The sequence below is a fragment of the Phyllobates terribilis genome, unplaced genomic scaffold, assembly GCF_046119375.1.
Source record: "Phyllobates terribilis strain yellow unplaced genomic scaffold, ASM4611937v1 Scaffold_5__5_contigs__length_657084704, whole genome shotgun sequence".
In the NCBI taxonomy this organism is placed as follows: domain Eukaryota; kingdom Metazoa; phylum Chordata; class Amphibia; order Anura; family Dendrobatidae; genus Phyllobates; species Phyllobates terribilis.
The window spans coordinates 349,843,281-349,864,895 of NW_027362765.1; the positions used below are offsets into that span (position 1 = coordinate 349,843,281).

The window sequence follows — 21,615 nt, forward strand, 5'->3', positions numbered from 1 at the left end:
ATATAGTGGGGGGATACATCTGTATATAGTGCAGGGGATACATCTGTATATAGTGCACTATATACAGATGTATCCCCTGCACTATATACAGACGTATCCCCCCCACTATATACAGATGTATCCCCTGCACTATATACAGACGTATCCCCCCCACTATATACAGATGTATCTGCTACACTATATACATCTGTATATAGTGCGGGGGATACGTGTGTATATAGTGTAGAGGATACATCTGTATATAGTGCGGGGGATACATCTGTATATAGTGTAGAGGATACATCTGCATATAGTGTAGCGGATACATCTGTATATAGTGCGGGGGATACGTCTGTATATAGTGTATCGGATACATCTGTATATAGTGCGGGGGATATGTCTGTATATAGTGCGGGGGATACGTCTGTATATAGTGCAGGGGATACGTCTGTATATAGTGCAGGGGATACATCTGTATATAGTGTAGAGGATACATCTGCAAATAGTGTAGCGGATACATCTGTATATAGTGCGGGGGATATGTCTGTATATAGTGCGGGGGGATACGTCTGTATATAGTGCGGGGGATACATCTGTATATAGTGTAGAGGATACATCTGCATATAGTGTAGCGGATACATCTGTATATAGTGCGGGGGATACGTCTGTATATAGTGTAGCGGATACATCTGCATATAGTGTAGCGGATACATCTGTATATAGTGCGGGGGATACATCTGTATATAGTGGGGGGGATACGTCTGTATATAGTGCGGGGGAGACATCTGTATATAGTGCGGGGATACGTCTGTATATAGTGGGGGGGATACATCTGTATATAGTGCGGGGGATACATCTGTATATAGTGTAGCGGATACATCTGCATATAGTGTAGCGGATACATCTGTATATAGTGCGGGGGATACATCTGTATATAGTGGGGGGGATATGTCTGTATATAGTGCGGGGGATACATCTGTATATAGTGTAGCGGATACGTCTGTATATAGTGTAGAGGATACGTCTGTATATAGTGCGGGGGATACATCTGTATATAGTGTAGCGGATACATCTGCATATAGTGTAGCGGATACATCTGTATATAGTGCGGGGGATACGTGTGTATATAGTGTAGCGGATACATCTGCATATAGTGCGGGGGATACATCTGTATATAGTGGGGGGATACATCTGTATATAGTGCAGGGGATACGTCTGTATATAGTGCAGGGGATACGTCTGTATATAGTGCAGCGGATACATCTGTATATAGTGTAGCGGATACATCTGTATATAGTGCGGGGGATACGTGTGTATATAGTGTAGCGGATACATCTGCATATAGTGTAGCGGATACATCTGTATATAGTGCGGGGGATACGTGTGTATATAGTGTAGCGGATACATCTGCATATAGTGTAGCGGATACATCTGTATATAGTGCGGGGGATACGTGTGTATATAGTGTAGCGGATACATCTGCATATAGTGCGGGGGATACATCTGTATATAGTGGGGGGATACATCTGTATATAGTGCAGGGGATACGTCTGTATATAGTGCAGGGGATACGTCTGTATATAGTGCAGCGGATACATCTGTATATAGTGTAGCGGATACATCTGTATATAGTGCGGGGGATACGTGTGTATATAGTGTAGCGGATACATCTGCATATAGTGTAGCGGATACATCTGTATATAGTGCGGGGGATACGTGTGTATATAGTGTAGCGGATACATCTGCATATAGTGTAGCGGATACATCTGTATATAGTGCGGGGGATACGTGTGTATATAGTGTAGCGGATACATCTGTATATAGTGCGGGGGATACATCTGTATATAGTGGGGGGATACATCTGTATATAGTGCGGGGGATACATCTGTATATAGTGCAGGGGATACATCTCTATATAGTGTAGAGGATACATCTGCATATAGTGTAGCGGATACATCTGTATATAGTGCGGGGGATACATCTGTATATAGTGCGGGGGATACATCTGTATATAGTGCAGGGGATACATCTGTATATAGTGTAGAGGATACATCTGCATATAGTGTAGCGGATACATCTGTATATAGTGCGGGGGATACGTCTGTATATAGTGCAGGGGATACATCTGTATATAGTGTAGAGGATACATCTGCATATAGTGTAGCGGATACATCTGTATATAGTGCGGGGGATACATCTGTATATAGTGCGGGGGATACATCTGTATATAGTGCAGGGGATACATCTGTATATAGTGTAGAGGATACATCTGCATATAGTGTAGCGGATACATCTGTATATAGTGCAGGGGATACATCTGTATATAGTGCGGGGGATACGTCTGTATATAGTGCGGGGGATACATCTGTATATAGTGCGGGGGATACATCTGTATATAGTGGGGGGATACATCTGTATATAGTGCAGGGGATACATCTGTATATAGTGCACTATATACAGATGTATCCCCTGCACTATATACAGACGTATCCCCCCCACTATATACAGATGTATCCCCTGCACTATATACAGACGTATCCCCCCCACTATATACAGATGTATCTGCTACACTATATACATCTGTATATAGTGCGGGGGATACGTGTGTATATAGTGTAGAGGATACATCTGTATATAGTGCGGGGGATATGTCTGTATATAGTGCGGGGGATACGTCTGTATGTAGTGCAGGGGATACATCTGTATATAGTGTAGAGGATACATCTGCATATAGTGTAGCGGATACATCTGTATATAGTGCGGGGGATACGTCTGTATATAGTGTATCGGATACATCTGTATATAGTGCGGGGGATATGTCTGTATATAGTGCGGGGGATACGTCTGTATATAGTGCAGGGGATACGTCTGTATATAGTGCAGGGGATACATCTGTATATAGTGTAGAGGATACATCTGCAAATAGTGTAGCGGATACATCTGTATATAGTGCGGGGGATATGTCTGTATATAGTGCGGGGGGATACGTCTGTATATAGTGCGGGGGATACATCTGTATATAGTGTAGAGGATACATCTGCATATAGTGTAGCGGATACATCTGTATATAGTGCGGGGGATACGTCTGTATATAGTGTAGCGGATACATCTGCATATAGTGTAGCGGATACATCTGTATATAGTGCGGGGGATACATCTGTATATAGTGGGGGGGATACGTCTGTATATAGTGCGGGGGAGACATCTGTATATAGTGCGGGGATACGTCTGTATATAGTGGGGGGGATACATCTGTATATAGTGCGGGGGATACATCTGTATATAGTGTAGCGGATACATCTGCATATAGTGTAGCGGATACATCTGTATATAGTGCGGGGGATACATCTGTATATAGTGGGGGGGATATGTCTGTATATAGTGCGGGGGATACATCTGTATATAGTGTAGCGGATACGTCTGTATATAGTGTAGAGGATACGTCTGTATATAGTGCGGGGGATACATCTGTATATAGTGTAGCGGATACGTCTGTATATAGTGTAGCGGATACGTCTGTATATAGTGTAGAGGATACATCTGCATATAGTTTAGAGGATACATCTGTATATAGTGGGGGGATACGTCTGTATATAGTGCGGGGGATACGTCTGTATATAGTGCGGGGGATACGTCTGTATATAGTGCGGGGGATACGTCTGTATATAGTGCAGGGGATACATCTGTATATAGTGTAGAGGATACATCTGCATATAGTGTAGCGGATACATCTGTATATAGAGCGGGGGATACGTCTGTATATAGTGCGGGGGATACGTCTGTATATAGTGTAGCGGATACATCTGTATATAGTGCGGGGGATATGTCTGTATATAGTGCGGGGGATACGTCTGTATATAGTGCAGGGGATACATCTGTATATAGTGTAGTGGATACATCTGCATATAGTGTAGCGGATACATCTGTATATAGTGCGGGGGATATGTCTGTATATAGTGCAGGGGATACGTCTGTATATAGTGCGGGGGATACATCTGTATATAGTGTAGAGGATACATCTGCATATAGTGTAGCGGATACATCTGTATATAGTGCGGGGGATACGTCTGTATATAGTGTAGCGGATACATCTGTATATAGTGTAGCGGATACATCTGCATATAGTGTAGCGGATACATCTGTATATAGTGCGGGGGATACATCTGTATATAGTGGGGGGGATACGTCTGTATATAGTGCGGGGGATACATCTGTATATAGTGTAGCGGATACGTCTGTATATAGTGTAGAGGATACGTCTGTATATAGTGCGGGGGATACATCTGTATATAGTGTAGCGGATACGTCTGTATATAGTGTAGCGAATACGTCTGTATATAGTGTAGAGGATATGTCTGTATATAGTGCGGGGGATACGTCTGTATATAGTGCAGGGGATACATCTGTATATAGTGTAGAGGATACATCTGCATATAGTGTAGCGGATACATCTGTATATAGTGCGGGGGATACGTCTGTATATAGTGTAGCAGATACATCTGTATATAGTGTAGCGGATACATCTGCATATAGTGTAGCGGATACATCTGTATATAGTGCGGGGGATACGTCTGTATATAGTGCGGGGGATACATCTGTATATAGTGCGGGGGATACGTCTGTATATAGTGTAGAGGATACATCTGTATATAGTGCGGGGGATATGTCTGTATATAGTGCATCTGTATATAGTGCGGGGGATATGTCTGTATATAGTGCGGGGGATACGTCTGTATATAGTGTAGCGGATACATCTGTATATAGTGTAGCGGATACATCTGCATATAGTGTAGCGGATACATCTGTATATAGTGCGGGGGATACATCTGTATATAGTGCGGGGGATACATCTGCATATAGTGTAGCGGATACGTCTGTATATAGTGTAGAGGATACGTCTGTATATAGTGCGGGGGATACATCTGCATATAGTGTAGCGGATACGTCTGTATATAGTGCGGGGGATACGTCTGTATATAGTGCGGGGGATACATCTGTATATAGTGTAGAGGATACGTCTGTATATAGTGCGGGGGATACGTCTGTATATAGTGCGGGGGATACGTCTGTATATAGTGCGGGGGATACATCTGTATATAGTGTAGAGGATACGTCTGTATATAGTGCGGGGGATACATCTGTATATAGTGCGGGGGATACGTCTGTATATAGTGCGGGGGATACATCTGTATATAGTGTAGAGGATACGTCTGTATATAGTGCGGGGGATACGTCTGTATATAGTGCGGGGGATACGTCTGTATATAGTGCGGGGGATACATCTGTATATCGTGTAGAGGATACGTCTGTATATAGTGCGGGGGATACATCTGTATATCGTGTAGAGGATACGTCTGTATATAGTGCGGGGGATACGTCTGTATATAGTGCGGGGGATACGTCTGTATATAGTGTAGCGGATACGTCAGTATATAATGCGGGGACATATTGATATGGTCGGTATATAGGATGGGTCTATATTGGGATGTATATATACAGTATATATGAACCTGCTTTCTCTCTTATCGGCGTGGATGGTTTTCTCACCGATACATCCTTTGTCATAGTTATTTTGCCTAGACAAAGAAACACCACAGTTATGATCTTGATTATTTGGGTACTTTTACTGCCGGTTCTGCCTCTTCTGGTTTCCATTGTGCCGTGACGCTTTTGTTTTGAATGTTTTCTTCATATTACAGATTATTACGGTTGATGGGACAGATAATTATGGATGGCTCTGATGATTTTAGAGGCTGTGAGATCCTCCGCTGACGTCCCAACAATCCTCCTATTATTGCCCTTTTCTCACTGATGATTTCTTAAGATTTTTTCCTGTCTTATTTGGGACATTTATTACTTTTTAGAATATTTTTAACATTCTTTTCGTAGAGTTATAATATTATGTCTGGGTTATTAGAGGCTTCTCCAGCACTGCTGATAATGGTGACATATGGACATATGGAGGTTTTTCTCCTTTTTATGGTGCTCTGGCTTTCTGCGCCGTCTGTGGTAGGTATATCGTCCTGCATCATAGACCACGGTCGTGGTGTGAACGGACGTCACTTGATTTGTCGCTGTCTGATGTTCAGGCCTCAAAGGTTATTTGTATTTTACGCTGTAGGTGGAATGAGTTTATCACACATCAGAACTATTTGTCACCCATCACATTATCAATGATTTATTGGCCGTAGATATTTTTGGATTAGATATTCAGTTACATGACACATTACTTCACCATAATCAAATATTTTAGGCTTTTAATTTATTATTATAATGACAGATAAAAGGGTTTATTCCCACAATGGCAATTTTTATCTTTCAAAGCTCATTATCTACATGCTACTGTTACTATACAATAAGCCCTGCATAAAGTTTCTTGTTCTTTTGTATCTTTTTTCCTCTCTTTGTGCATCCAGTGTCGCAGAGCTGAATAGGCGGCACTATTCTAATCTGCTAAAGCTACATTTCCTAACAGCTCCCTGCTTCTCCTCAGTGCTGCAGGCCCCTCGCTCTGCTCTACTCTGTATTTGCTGATAAAGATAGAAAGATCTCAACACAAGCATTTTTTTTTACATGGATGAGTCGATGGTTGGGACTCACTATGTGCCCAATATTCATTATTTTTATTTACAAACTGCACATTTCAGTAGTGGTTCACTGGATCTTCAGAACATAATTGCTCTCTCCCTTGCATGCATAGCAGAGCAGAACTGTGCTACAACACGGCTGTCAGGGCAGTGAAGATGCAGCGAGAGGACCTTAGGGATGATTCTTTAGACAGGGTCATAGATGTCTCTATTTTTCATGAATTACATAGGGTCATTAGGTTTAAGTGCAGCTGGTATTAGTGGTATTTTCAGAGATGAGCATAGCGGAGCTGTGCTACACCCCGGCTGTCAGATGTTGTATCACACAGGGTCATAAGATACTAATGCAGCTGATGTCAGTGGGATCTTCGGCATAACATAGCTGAGCTGTGCTACACCCCGGCTGTCAGCTGTTGTATCACATAGGTCATTAGATACTAATGCAGCTGATGTCAGTGGTATCTTCAGCATAACATAGCTGAGCTGTGCTACACCCCGGCTGTCAGATGTTGTATCACACAGGTCATTAGATACTAATACAGCTGATGTCAGTGGGATCTTCAGCATAACATAGCTGAGCTGTGCTACACCCTGGCGGTCAGATGTTGTATCACACAGGTCATTAGATACTAATACAGCTGATGTCAGAGGGATCTTTGGCATAACATAGCTGAGCTGTGCTACACCCCGGCTGTCAGATGTATCACACAGGTCATTAGATACTAATACAGCTGATGTCAGAGGGATCTTTGGCATAACATAGCTGAGCTGTGCTACACCTCGGCTGTCAGATGTTGTATCACATAGGTCATTAGATACTAAAGCAGCTGATGTCAGAGGGATCTTTGGCATAACATAGCTAAGCTGTGCTACACCCCGGCTGTCAGATGTATCACACAGGACATTAGATACTAATACAGCTGATGTCAGTGGTATCTTCAGCATAACATAGCAGAGCTGTGCTACACCCCGGCTGTCAGCTGTTGTATCACACAGGTCATTAGATACTAATACAGCTGATGTCAGTGGGATCTTCACCATAACATAGCTGAGCTGTGCTACACCCCGGCAGTCAGATGTTGTATCACACAGGTCATTAGATACTAATGCAGCTGATGTCAGTGGGATCTTCAGCATAACATAGCTGAGCTGTGCTACACCCCGGCTGCCAGATGTTGTATCACACAGGTCATTAGATACTAATACAGCTGATGTCAGTGGGATCTTCAGCATAACATAGCTGAGCTGTGCTACACCCCGGCAGTCAGATGTTGTATCACACAGGTCATTAGATACTAATACAGCTGATGTCAGTGGGATCTTCAGAATAACATAGCTGAGCTGTGCTACACCCCGGCTGTCAGATGTTGTATCATACAGGTCATTAGATACTAATACAGCTGATGTCAGTGGGATCTTCACCATAACATAGCTGAGCTGTGCTGCACCCCGGCAGTCAGATGTTGTATCACACAGGTCATTAGATACTAATGCAGCTGATGTCAGTGGGATCTTCAGCATAACATAGCTGAGCTGTGCTACACCCCGGCTGTCAGATGTTGTATCACACAGGTCATTAGATACTAATACAGCTGATGTCAGTGGGATCTTCAGAATAACATAGCTGAGCTGTGCTACATCCCGGCTGTCAGATGTTGTATCACACAAGTCATTAGATACTAACGCAGCTGATGTCAGTGGGATCTTCAGCATAACATAGCTGAGCTGTGCTACACCCCGGCTGTCAGATGTTGTATCACACAGGTCATTAGATACTAATACAGCTGATGTCAGTGGGATCTTCAGCATAACATAGCTGAGCTGTGCAACACCCCGGCAGGCAGATGTTGTATCACACAGGTCATTAGATACTAATGCAGCTGAAGTCAGTGGGATCTTCAGCATAACATAGCTGAGCTGTGCTACACCCCGGCTGTCAGATGTTGTATCACACAGGTCATTAGATACTAATACAGCTGATGTCAGTGGGATCTTCAGCATAACATAGCAGAGCTGTGCTACATCCCGGCTGTCAGATGTTGTATCACACAAGTCATTAGATACTAATGCAGCTGATGTCAGTGGGATCTTCAGCATAACATAGCTGAGCTGTGCTACACCCCGGCTGTCAGATGTTGTATCACACAGGTCATTAGATACTAATACAGCTGATGTCAGTGGGATCTTCAGCATAACATAGCTGAGCTGTGCTACACCCCGGCTGTCAGCTGTTGTATCACACAGGTCATTAGATACTAATACAGCTGATGTCAGTGGGATCTTCAGCATAACATAGCTGAGCTGTGCTACACCCCGGCTGTCAGATGTTGTATCACACAGGTCATTAGATAGTAATGTAGCTGATGTCAGTGGGATCTCCAGCATAACATAGCTGAGCTGAGCTACACCCCGGCTGTCAGATGTTGTATCACACAGGTCATTAGATACTAATACAGCTGATGTCTGTGGAATCTTCAGCATAACATAGCTGAGCTGTGCTACACCCCGGAAGTCAGATGTTGTATCACACTGGTCATTAGATACTAATGCAGCTGATGTCAGTGGGATCTTCAGCATAACATAGCTGAGCTGTGCTACACCCCAGCTGTCAGATGTTGTATCACACAGGGTCATTAGATACTAAAACAGCTGATGTCAGTGGGATCTTCAGCATAACATAGCTGAGCTGTGCTACACTCCGGCTGTCAGATATTGTATCAAACAGGTCATTAGATACTAATACAGCTGATGTCAGTGGGATCTTCAGCATAACATAGCTGAGCTGTGCTACACCCCGGCTGTCAGATGTTGTATCACACAGGTCATTAGATACTAATACAGCTGATATCAGTGGGATCTTCAGCATAACATAGCTGAGCTGTGCTACACCCCGGCTGTTAGATGTTGTATCATAAAGGTCATTAGATACTAATGCAGCTGATGTCAGTGGGATCTTCAGCATAACATAGCTGAGCTGTGCTACACTCTGGCTGTCAGATATTGTATCACACAGGTCATTAGATACTAATACAGCTGATGTCAGTGGGATCTTCAGCATAACATAGCTGAGCTGTGCTACACCCCGGCTGTTAGATGTTGTATCACACAGGTCATTATATACTAATACAGCTGATGTAAATGGGATCTTCAGCATAACATAGCTGAGCTGTGCTACACCCCGGCTGTCAGATGTTGTATCACACAGGTCATTAGATACTAATACAGCTGATGTCAGTGGGATCTTCAGCATAACATAGCTGAGCTGAGCTACACCCCGGCTGTCAACTGTTGTATCACACAGGTCATTAGATACTAATACAGCTGATGTCAGTGGGATCTTCAGCATAACATAGCTGAGCTGTGCTACACCCCGGCTGTCAGATGTTGTATCACACAGGGTCATTAGATACTAATACAGCTGATGTCAGTGGGATCTTCAGCATAACATAGCTGAGCTGTGCTACACCCCGGCTGTCAGATGTTGTATCACACAGGTCATTAGATACTAATACAGCTGATGTCAGTGGGATCTTCAGCATAACATAGCTGAGCTGTGCTACACCCCGGCTGTTAGATGTTGTATCACACAGGTCATTAGATACTAATACAGCTGATGTCAGTGGGATCTTCAGCATAACATAGCTGAGCTGTGCTACACCCCGGCTGTCAGATGTTGTATCACACAGGGTCATTAGATACTAATACAGCTGATGTCAGTGGGATCTTCAGCATAACATAGCTGAGCTGTGCTACACCCCGGCTGTTAGATGTTGTATCACACAGGTCATTATATACTAATACAGCTGATGTAAATGGGATCTTCAGCATAACATAGCTGAGCTGTGCTACACCCCGGCTGTCAGATGTTGTATCACACAGGTCATTAGATACTAATGCACCTGATGTCAGTGGGATCTTCAGCATAACATAGCTGAGCTGTGCTACACCCCGGCTGTCAGATGTTGTATCACACAGGTCATTAGATACTAATACAGCTGATGTCAGTGGGATCTTCAGCATAACATAGCTGAGCTGAGCTACACCCCGGCTGTCAACTGTTGTATCACACAGGGTCATTAGATACTAACGGAGCTGATGTCGATGGGATCTTCAGCATAACATAGCTGAGCTGTGCTACACCCCGGCTGTCAGATGTTGTATGACACATGTCATTAGACACTAATACAGCTGATGTCAGTGGGATCTTCAGCATAACATAGCTAAGCTGTGCTACATCCCGGCTGTCAGATATTGTATCACACAGGGTCATTAGATACTAACGCAGCTGATGTCAGTGGGATCTTCAGCATAACATAGCTGAGCTGTGCTACACCCCGGCTGTTAGATGTTGTATCACACAGGTCATTAGATACTAATACAGCTGATGTCAGTGGGATCTTCAGGATAACATAGCTGAGCTGTGCTACACCCCGGCTGTCAGCTGTTGTATCACACAGGTCATTGGATACTAATACAGCTGATGTCAGTGGGATCTTCAGCATAACATAGCTGAGCTGTGCTACACCCCGGCTGTCAGATGTTGTATCACACAGGTCATTAGATACTAATGCAGCTGATGTCAGTGGGATCTTCGGCATAACATAGCTGAGCTGTGCTACACCCCGGCTGTCAGATGTTGTATCACACAGGTCATTAGATACTAATACAGCTGATGTCAGTGGGATCTTCAGCATAACATAGCTGAGCTGTGCTACACCCCGGCTGTTAGATGTTGTATCACACAGGTCATTAGATACTAATACAGCTGATGTCAGTGGGATCTTCAGCATAACATAGCTGAGCTGTGCTACACCCCGGCTGTCAGATGTTGTATCACACAGGGTCATTAGATACTAATACAGCTGATGTCAGTGGGATCTTCACTTCAGCATAACATAGCTGAGCTGTGCTACACCCCGGCTGTTAGATGTTGTATCACACAGGTCATTAGATACTAATGCAGCTGATGTCAGTGGGATCTTCGGCATAACATAGCTGAGCTGTGCTACACCCCGGCTGTCAGATATTGTATCACACAGGTTCATTAGATACTAACGCAGCTGATGACGGTGGGATCTTCAGCATAACATAGCAGAGCTGTGCTACACCCCGGCTGTCAGCTGTTGTATCACACAGGTCATTTGATACTAATGCAGCTGATGTCAGTGGTATCTTCAGCATAACATAGCTGAGCTGTGCTACACCCCGGCTGTCAGATGTTGTATCACACAGGTCATTAGATACTAATACAGCTGATGTCAGTGGGATCTTCAGCATAACAATAGCTGAGCTGTGCTACACCCCGGCTGTTAGATGTTGTATCACACAGGTCATTAGATACTAATACAGCTGATGTCAGTGGGATCCTCAGCATAACATAGCTGAGCTGTGCTACACCCCGGCTGTCAGATGTTGTATCACACAGGGTCATTAGATACTATTACAGCTGATGTCAGTGGGATCTTCACTTCAGCATAACATAGCTGAGCTGTGCTACACCCCGGCTGTTAGATGTTGTATCACACAGGTCATTAGATACTAATGCAGCTGATGTCAGTGGGATCTTCGGCATAACATAGCTGAGCTGTGCTACACCCCGGCTGTCAGATATTGTATCACACAGGGTCATTAGATACTAACGCAGCTGATGACGGTGGGATCTTCAGCATAACATAGCAGAGCTGTGCTACACCCCGGCTGTCAGCTGTTGTATCACACAGGTCATTTGATACTAATGCAGCTGATGTCAGTGGTATCTTCAGCATAACATAGCTGAGCTGTGCTACACCCCGGCTGTCAGATGTTGTATCACACAGGTCATTAGATACTAATACAGCTGATGTCAGTGGGATCTTCAGCATAAAATAGCTGAGCTGTGCTACACCCCGGCTGTCAGATGTTGTATCACACAGGTCATTAGATACTAATGCAGCTGATGTCAGTGGGATGTTCAGCATAACATAGCTGAGCTGTGCTACACCCCGGCTGTCAGATGTTGTATCACACAGGTCATTAGATACTAATACAGCTGATGTCAGTGGGATCTTCAGCAAAACATAGCTGAGCTGTGCTACACCCCGGCTGTCAGATGTTGTATCACACAGGTCATTAGATACTAATACAGCTGATGTCAGTGGGATCTTTAGCATAACATAGCTGAGCTGTGCTACACCCCGGCTGTCAGATGTATCACACAGGTCATTAGATACTAATACAGCTGATGTCAGTGGGATCTTCAGCATAACATAGCTGAGCTGTGCTACACCCCGGCTGTCAGATGTTGTATCACACAGATCATTAGATACTAATACAGCTGATATCAGTGGGATCTTCAGCATAACATAGGGGAGCTGTGCTACACCCCGGCTGTCAGATGTTGTATCACACAGGTCATTAGATAGTAATGCAGCTGATGTCAGTGGTATCTTCAGCATAACATAGCTGAGCTGAGCTACACCCCGGCTGTCAGCTGTTGTATCACACAGGTTATTAGATACTAATGCAGCTGATGTCAGTGGGATCTTCACCAATACATAGCTGAGCTGAGCTACACCCCGGCTGTCAGCTGTTGTATCACACAGGTCATTAGATACTAATACAGCTTATGTCAGTGGGATCTTCGGCATAACATAGCTGAGCTGTGCTAAACCCAGGCTGTCAGATGTTGTATCACACAGGTCATTAGATACTAATACAGCTGATGTCAATGGGATCTTCGGCATAGCATAGCTGAGCTGTGCTACACCCCGGCTGTCAGATGCTGTATCACACAGGTCATTATATACTAATACAGCTAATGTCAGTGGGATCTTCAGCATAACATAGCTGAGCTGTGCTACACCCCGGCTGTCAGATGTTGTATCACACAGGTCATTAGATACTAACACAGCTGATGTCAGTGGTATCTTCAGCATAACATAGCTGAGCTGTGCTACCCCCCGGCTGTCAGCTGTTGTATCACACAGGTTATTAGATACTAATGCAGCTGATGTCAGTGGGATCTTCAGCATAACATAGCTGAGCTGTGCTACACCCTGGCTGTCAGATGTTGTACCACACAGGTCATTAGATACTAATGCAGCTGATGTCATTGGGATCTTCAGCATAACATAGCTGAGCTGTGCTACACCCCGGCGGTCAGATGTTGTATCACACAGGTCATTAGATACTAATACAGCTGATGTCAGTGGGATCTTCGGCATAACATAGCTGAGCTGTGCTACACCCCGGCTGTCAGATGTTGTATCACACAGGTCATTATATACTAATACAGCTGATGTCAGTGGGATCTTCAGCATAACATAGCTGAGCTGTGCTACACCCCGGCTGTCAGATGTTGTATCACACAGGTCATTAGATACTAATACAGCTGATGTCAGTGGAATCTTCAGCATAACATAGCTGAGCTGTGCTACACCCCGGCTGTCAGATGTTGTATCACACAGGTCATTAGATACTAATACAGCTGATGTCAGTGGGATCTTCAGAATAACATAGCTGAGCTGTGCTACACCCCAGCTGTCAGCTGTTGTATCACACAGGTCATTAGATACTAATACAGCTGATGTCAGTGGGATCTTCAGCATAACATAGCTGAGCTGTGCTACACCCCGGCTGTCAGATGTTGTATCACACAGGTCATTAGATACTAATACAGCTGATGTCAGTGGGATCTTCAGAATAAAATAGCTGAGCTGTGCTACACCCCGGCTGTCAGATGTTGTATCACACAGGTCTTTAGATACTAATACAGCTGATGTCAGTGGGATCTTCAGCATAACATAGCTGAGCTGGGCTACACCCCGGCTGTCAGATGTTGTATCACACAGGTCATTAGATACTAATACAGCTGATGTCAGTGGGATCTTCATCATAACATAGCTGAGCTGTGCTACACCCCGGCTGTCAGATGTTGTATCACACAGGTCATTAGATACTAATACAGCTGATATCAGTGGGATCTTCAGCATAACATAGCTGAGCTGTGCTTCACCCTGGCTGTCAGATGTTGTATCACTCAGGTCATTAGATACTAATACAGCTGATGTCAGTGGGATCTTCAGCATAACATAGCTGAGCTGTGCTACACCCCGGCTGTCAGATGCTGTATCACACAGGTCATTAGATACTAATGCAGCTGATGTCAGTGGGATCTTCAGCATAACATAGCTGAGCTGTGCTACACCCCGGCTGTCAGATATTGTTTCACACAGGGTCATTAGATACTAATACAGCTGATGTCAGTGGGATCTTCAGCATAACATAGCTGAGCTGTGCTACACCCCGGCTGTCAGATGTTGTATCACACAGGTCATTAGATACTAATGCAGCTGATGTCAGTGGGATCTTCAGCATAACATAGCTGAGCTGTGCTACACCCCGGCTGTCGGATATTGTTATCACACATGGTCATTAGATACTAATGCAGCGGATTTCAGTGGGATCTTCGGCATAACATAGCTGAGCTGTGCTATACCCCGGCTGTCAGATGTTGTATCACACAGGTCATTAGATACTAATACAGCTGATGTCAGTGGGATCTTTGGCATAACATAGCTGAGATATGCTACACCCCGGCTGTCAGCTGTTGTATCACACAGGTCATTTGATACTAATACAGCTGATGTCAGTGGGATCTTCAGCATAACATAGCGGAGCTGTGCTACACCCCGGTTGTCAGATGTTGTATCACACAGGTCATTAGATACTAATGGAGCTGATGTCAGTGGGATCTTCAGCATAACATAGCAGAGCTGTGCTACACCCCGGCTGTCAGATGTTGTATCACACAGGTCATTAGATACTTATGGAGCTGATGTCAGTGGGATCTTCAGCATAACATAGCTGAGCTGTGCTACATCCCGGCTGTCAGATGTTGTATCACACAGGTCATTAGATACTAATGCAGCTGATGTCAGTGGGATCTTCAGCATAACATAGCTGAGCTGTGCTACACCCCGGCAGTCAGATGTTGTATCACACAGGTCATTAGATACTAATACAGCTGATGTCAGTGGGATCTTCAGCATAACATAGCTGAGCTGTGCTACACCCCGGCTGTCAGATGTTGTATCACACAGGTCATTAGATACTAATGCAGCTGATGTCAGTGGGATCTTCAGCATAACATAGCTGAGCTGTGCTACACCCCGGCTGTCAGATGTTGTATCACACAGGTCATTAGATACTAATGCAGCTGATGTCAGTGGGATCTTCGGTATAACATAGCTGAGCTGTGCTACACCCCGGCTGTCAGATGTTGGATCACACAGGTCATTAGATACTAATGCAGCTGATGTCAGTGGGATCTTCAGCATAACATAGCTGAGCTGTGCTACACCCCGGCTGTCAGATGTTGTATCACACAGAGTCATTAGATACTAATGCAGCTGATGTCAGTGGGATCTTCAGCATAACATAGCTGAGCTGTGCTACACCCCAGCTGTCAGATGTTGTATCACACACGTCATTAGATACTAGTGCAGCTGATGTCAGTGGGATCTTCAGCATAACATAGCTGAGCTGTGCTACACCCCGGCTGTCAGATGTTGTATCACACAGAGTCATTAGATACTAATGCAGCTGATGTCAGTGGGATCTTCAGCAAAACATAGCTGAGCTGTGCTACACCCCGGCTGTCAGATGTTGTACCACACAGGTCATTAGATATTAATGCAGCTGATGTCAGTGGGATCTTCAGCATAACATAGCTGAGCTGTGCTACACCCCGGCTGCCAGATGTTGTATCACACAGGGTCATTAGATACTAATGCAGCTGATGTCAGTGGGATCTTCAGCATAACATAGCTGAGCTGTGCTACACCCCGGCAGTCAGATGTTGTATCACACAGGTCATTAGATACTAATACAGCTGATGTCAGTGGGATCTTCAGCATAACATAGCTGAGCTGTGCTACACCCCGGCTGTCAGATGTTGTATCACACTGGTCATTAGATACTAATGCAGCTGATGTCAGTGGGATCTTCAGCATAACATAGCTGAGCTGTGCTACACCCCGGCTGTCAGATGTTGTATCACACTGGTCTTTAGATACTAATACAGCTGATGTCAGTGGGATCTTCATCATAACATAGCTGAGCTGTGCTACACCCCGGCTGTCAGATGTTGTATCACACAGGTCATTAGATACTAATACAGCTGATATCAGTGGGATCTTCAGCATAACATAGCTGAGCTGTGCTACACCCTGGCTGTCAGATGTTGTATCACTCAGGTCATTAGATACTAATACAGCTGATGTCAGTGGGATCTTCAGCATAACATAGCTGAGCTGTGCTACACCCCGGCTGTCAGATGCTGTATCACACAGGTCATTAGATACTAATGCAGCTGATGTCAGTGGGATCTTCAGCATAACATAGCTGAGCTGTGCTACACCCCGGCTGTCAGATATTGTTTCACACATTGTCATTAGATACTAATACAGCTGATGTCAGTGGGATCTTCAGCATAACATAGCTGAGCTGTGCTACACCCCGGCTGTCAGATGTTGTATCACACAGGTCATTAGATACTAATGCAGCTGATGTCAGTGGGATCTTCAGCATAACATAGCTGAGAGGTGCTACACCCCGGCTGTCAGATGTTGTATCACACTGGTCTTTAGATACTAATACAGCTGATGTCAGTGGGATCTTCATCATAACATAGCTGAGCTGTGCTACACCCCGGCTGTCAGATGTTGTATCACACAGGTCATTAGATACTAATACAGCTGATATCAGTGGGATCTTCAGCATAACATAGCTGAGCTGTGCTACACCCTGGCTGTCAGATGTTGTATCACTCAGGTCATTAGATACTAATACAGCTGATGTCAGTGGGATCTTCAGCATAACATAGCTGAGCTGTGCTACACCCCGGCTGTCAGATGCTGTATCACACAGGTCATTAGATACTAATGCAGCTGATGTCAGTGGGATCTTCAGCATAACATAGCTGAGCTGTGCTACACCCCGGCTGTCAGATATTGTTTCACACAGGGTCATTAGATACTAATACAGCTGATGTCAGTGGGATCTTCAGCATAACATAGCTGAGCTGTGCTACACCCCGGCTGTCAGATGTTGTATCACACAGGTCATTAGATACTAATGCAGCTGATGTCAGTGGGATCTTCAGCATAACATAGCTGAGCTGTGCTATACCCCGGTTGTCGGATATTGTTATCACACATGGTCATTAGATACTAATGCAGCGGATTTCAGTGGGATCTTCGGCATAACATAGCTGAGCTGTGCTATACCCCGGCTGTCAGATGTTGTATCACACAGGTCATTAGATACTAATGCAGCTGATGTCAGTGGGATCTTTGGCATAACATAGCTGAGCTGTGCTACACCCCGGCTGTCAGCTGTTGTATCACACAGGTCATTAGATACTAATACAGTTGATGTCAGTGGGATCTTTGGCATAACATAGCTGAGCTGTGCTACACCCCGGCTGTCAGCTGTTGTATAACACAGGTCATTAGATACTAATACATCTGATGTCAGTGGGATCTTCGGCATAACATAGCTGAGCTGTGCTACACCCTGGCTGTCAGATGCTGTATCACACAGGTCATTAGATACTAATGCAGCTGATGTCAGTGGGATCTTCAGCATAACATAGCTGAGCTGTGCTACACCCTGGCTGTCAGATGTTGTATCACACAGGGTCATTAGATACTAATACAGCTGATGTCAGTGGGTTCTTCAGAATAACATAGCTGAGCTGTGCTACATCCCGGCTGTCAGATGTTGTATCACACAGGTCATTAGATACTAATGCAGCTGATGTCAGTGGGATCTTCAGCAAAACATAGCTGAGCTGTGCTACACCCCGGCTGTCAGATGTTGTACCACACAGGTCATTAGATATTAATGCAGCTGATGTCAGTGGGATCTTCAGCATAACATAGCTGAGCTGTGCTACACCCCGGCTGCCAGATGTTGTATCACACAGGGTCATTAGATACTAATGCAGCTGATGTCAGTGGGATCTTCAGCATAACATAGCTGAGCTGTGCTACACCCCGGCAGTCAGATGTTGTATCACACAGGTCATTGGATACTAATACAGCTGATGTCAGTGGGATCTTCAGCATAACATAGCTGAGCTGTGCTACACCCCGGCTGTCAGATGTTGTATCACACTGGTCATTAGATACTAATGCAGCTGATGTCAGTGGGATCTTCAGCATAACATAGCTGAGCTGTGCTACACCCCGGCTGTCAGATGTTGTATCACACTGGTCTTTAGATACTAATACAGCTGATGTCAGTGGGATCTTCATCATAACATAGCTGAGCTGTGCTACACCCCGGCTGTCAGATGTTGTATCACACAGGTCATTAGATACTAATACAGCTGATATCAGTGGGATCTTCAGCATAACATAGCTGAGCTGTGCTACACCCTGGCTGTCAGATGTTGTATCACTCAGGTCATTAGATACTAATACAGCTGATGTCAGTGGGATCTTCAGCATAACATAGCTGAGCTGTGCTACACCCCGGCTGTCAGATGCTGTATCACACAGGTCATTAGATACTAATGCAGCTGATGTCAGTGGGATCTTCAGCATAACATAGCTGAGCTGTGCTACACCCCGGCTGTCAGATATTGTTTCACACATTGTCATTAGATACTAATACAGCTGATGTCAGTGGGATCTTCAGCATAACATAGCTGAGCTGTGCTACACCCCGGCTGTCAGATGTTGTATCACACAGGTCATTAGATACTAATGCAGCTGATGTCAGTGGGATCTTCAGCATAACATAGCTGAGAGGTGCTACACCCCGGCTGTCAGATGTTGTATCACACTGGTCTTTAGATACTAATACAGCTGATGTCAGTGGGATCTTCATCATAACATAGCTGAGCTGTGCTACACCCCGGCTGTCAGATGTTGTATCACACAGGTCATTAGATACTAATACAGCTGATATCAGTGGGATCTTCAGCATAACATAGCTGAGCTGTGCTACACCCTGGCTGTCAGATGTTGTATCACTCAGGTCATTAGATACTAATACAGCTGATGTCAGTGGGATCTTCAGCATAACATAGCTGAGCTGTGCTACACCCCGGCTGTCAGATGCTGTATCACACAGGTCATTAGATACTAATGCAGCTGATGTCAGTGGGATCTTCAGCATAACATAGCTGAGCTGTGCTACACCCCGGCTGTCAGATATTGTTTCACACAGGGTCATTAGATACTAATACAGCTGATGTCAGTGGGATCTTCAGCATAACATAGCTGAGCTGTGCTACACCCCGGCTGTCAGATGTTGTATCACACAGGTCATTAGATACTAATGCAGCTGATGTCAGTGGGATCTTCAGCATAACATAGCTGAGCTGTGCTATACCCCGGCTGTCGGATATTGTTATCACACATGGTCATTAGATACTAATGCAGCGGATTTCAGTGGGATCTTCGGCATAACATAGCTGAGCTGTGCTATACCCCGGCTGTCAGATGTTGTATCACACAGGTCATTAGATACTAATGCAGCTGATGTCAGTGGGATCTTTGGCATAACATAGCTGAGCTGTGCTACACCCCGGCTGTCAGCTGTTGTATCACACAGGTCATTAGATACTAATACAGTTGATGTCAGTGGGATCTTTGGCATAACATAGCTGAGCTGTGCTACACCCCGGCTGTCAGCTGTTGTATAACACAGGTCATTAGATACTAATACATCTGATGTCAGTGGGATCTTCGGCATAACATAGCTGAGCTGTGCTACACCCTGGCTGTCAGATGCTGTATCACACAGGTCATTAGATACTAATGCAGCTGATGTCAGTGGGATCTTCAGCATAACATAGCTGAGCTGTGCTACACCCTGGCTGTCAGATGTTGTATCACACAGGGTCATTAGATACTAATACAGCTGATGTCAGTGGGTTCTTCAGAATAACATAGCTGAGCTGTGCTACATCCCGGCTGTCAGATGTTGTATCACACAGGTCATTAGATACTAATGCAGCTGATGTCAGTGGGATCTTCAGCATAACATAGCTGAGCTGTGCTACACCCCGGCAGTCAGATGTTGTATCACACAGGTCATTAGATACTAATACAGCTGATGTCAGTGGGATCTTCAGCATAACATAGCTGAGCTGTGCTACACCCCGGCTGTCAGATGTTGTATCACACAGGTCATTAGATACTAATGCAGCTGATGTCAGTGGGATCTTCAGCATAACATAGCTGAGCTGTGCTACACCCCGGCTGTCAGATGTTGTATCACACAGGTCATTAGATACTAATGCAGCTGATGTCAGTGGGATCTTCGGTATAACATAGCTGAGCTGTGCTACACCCCGGCTGTCAGATGTTGGATCACACAGGTCATTAGATACTAATGCAGCTGATGTCAGTGGGATCTTCAGCATAACATAGCTGAGCTGTGCTACACCCCGGCTGTCAGATGTTGTATCACACAGAGTCATTAGATACTAATGCAGCTGATGTCAGTGGGATCTTCAGCATAACATAGCTGAGCTGTGCTACACCCCAGCTGTCAGATGTTGTATCACACACGTCATTAGATACTAGTGCAGCTGATGTCAGTGGGATCTTCAGCATAACATAGCTGAGCTGTGCTACACCCCGGCTGTCAGATGTTGTATCACACAGAGTCATTAGATACTAATGCAGCTGATGTCAGTGGGATCTTCAGCAAAACATAGCTGAGCTGTGCTACACCCCGGCTGTCAGATGTTGTACCACACAGGTCATTAGATACTAATGCAGCTGATGTCAGTGGGATCTTCAGCATAACATAGCTGAGCTGTGCTACACCCCGGCTGCCAGATGTTGTATCACACAGGGTCATTAGATACTAATGCAGCTGATGTCAGTGGGATCTTCAGCATAACATAGCTGAGCTGTGCTACACCCCGGCAGTCAGATGTTGTATCACACAGGTCATTAGATACTAATACAGCTGATGTCAGTGGGATCTTCAGCATAACATAGCTGAGCTGTGCTACACCCCGGCTGTCAGATGTTGTATCACACTG

General features: G+C 44.8%; 1 protein-coding gene across 6 annotated transcripts in view; it reads right to left on the reverse strand.

Moving 5' to 3' along the window:
* Positions 1 to 21,615, reverse strand: part of LOC141273167 (alpha-2-macroglobulin-like protein 1) — a 607,283-nt gene that overhangs the window by 205,207 nt on the left and 380,461 nt on the right. For 3 of the 6 annotated variants that reach the window (XM_073684620.1, XM_073684623.1, XM_073684621.1), the window contains exon 19: positions 5,490 to 5,555. The exons of the other annotated variants lie outside the window; for them this stretch is intronic. In XM_073684620.1, the coding sequence (XP_073540721.1) occupies positions 5,490 to 5,555 (66 nt within the window). The remainder of the gene's footprint in view (positions 1 to 5,489; positions 5,556 to 21,615) is intronic. 6 annotated transcript variants of the gene reach the window in all.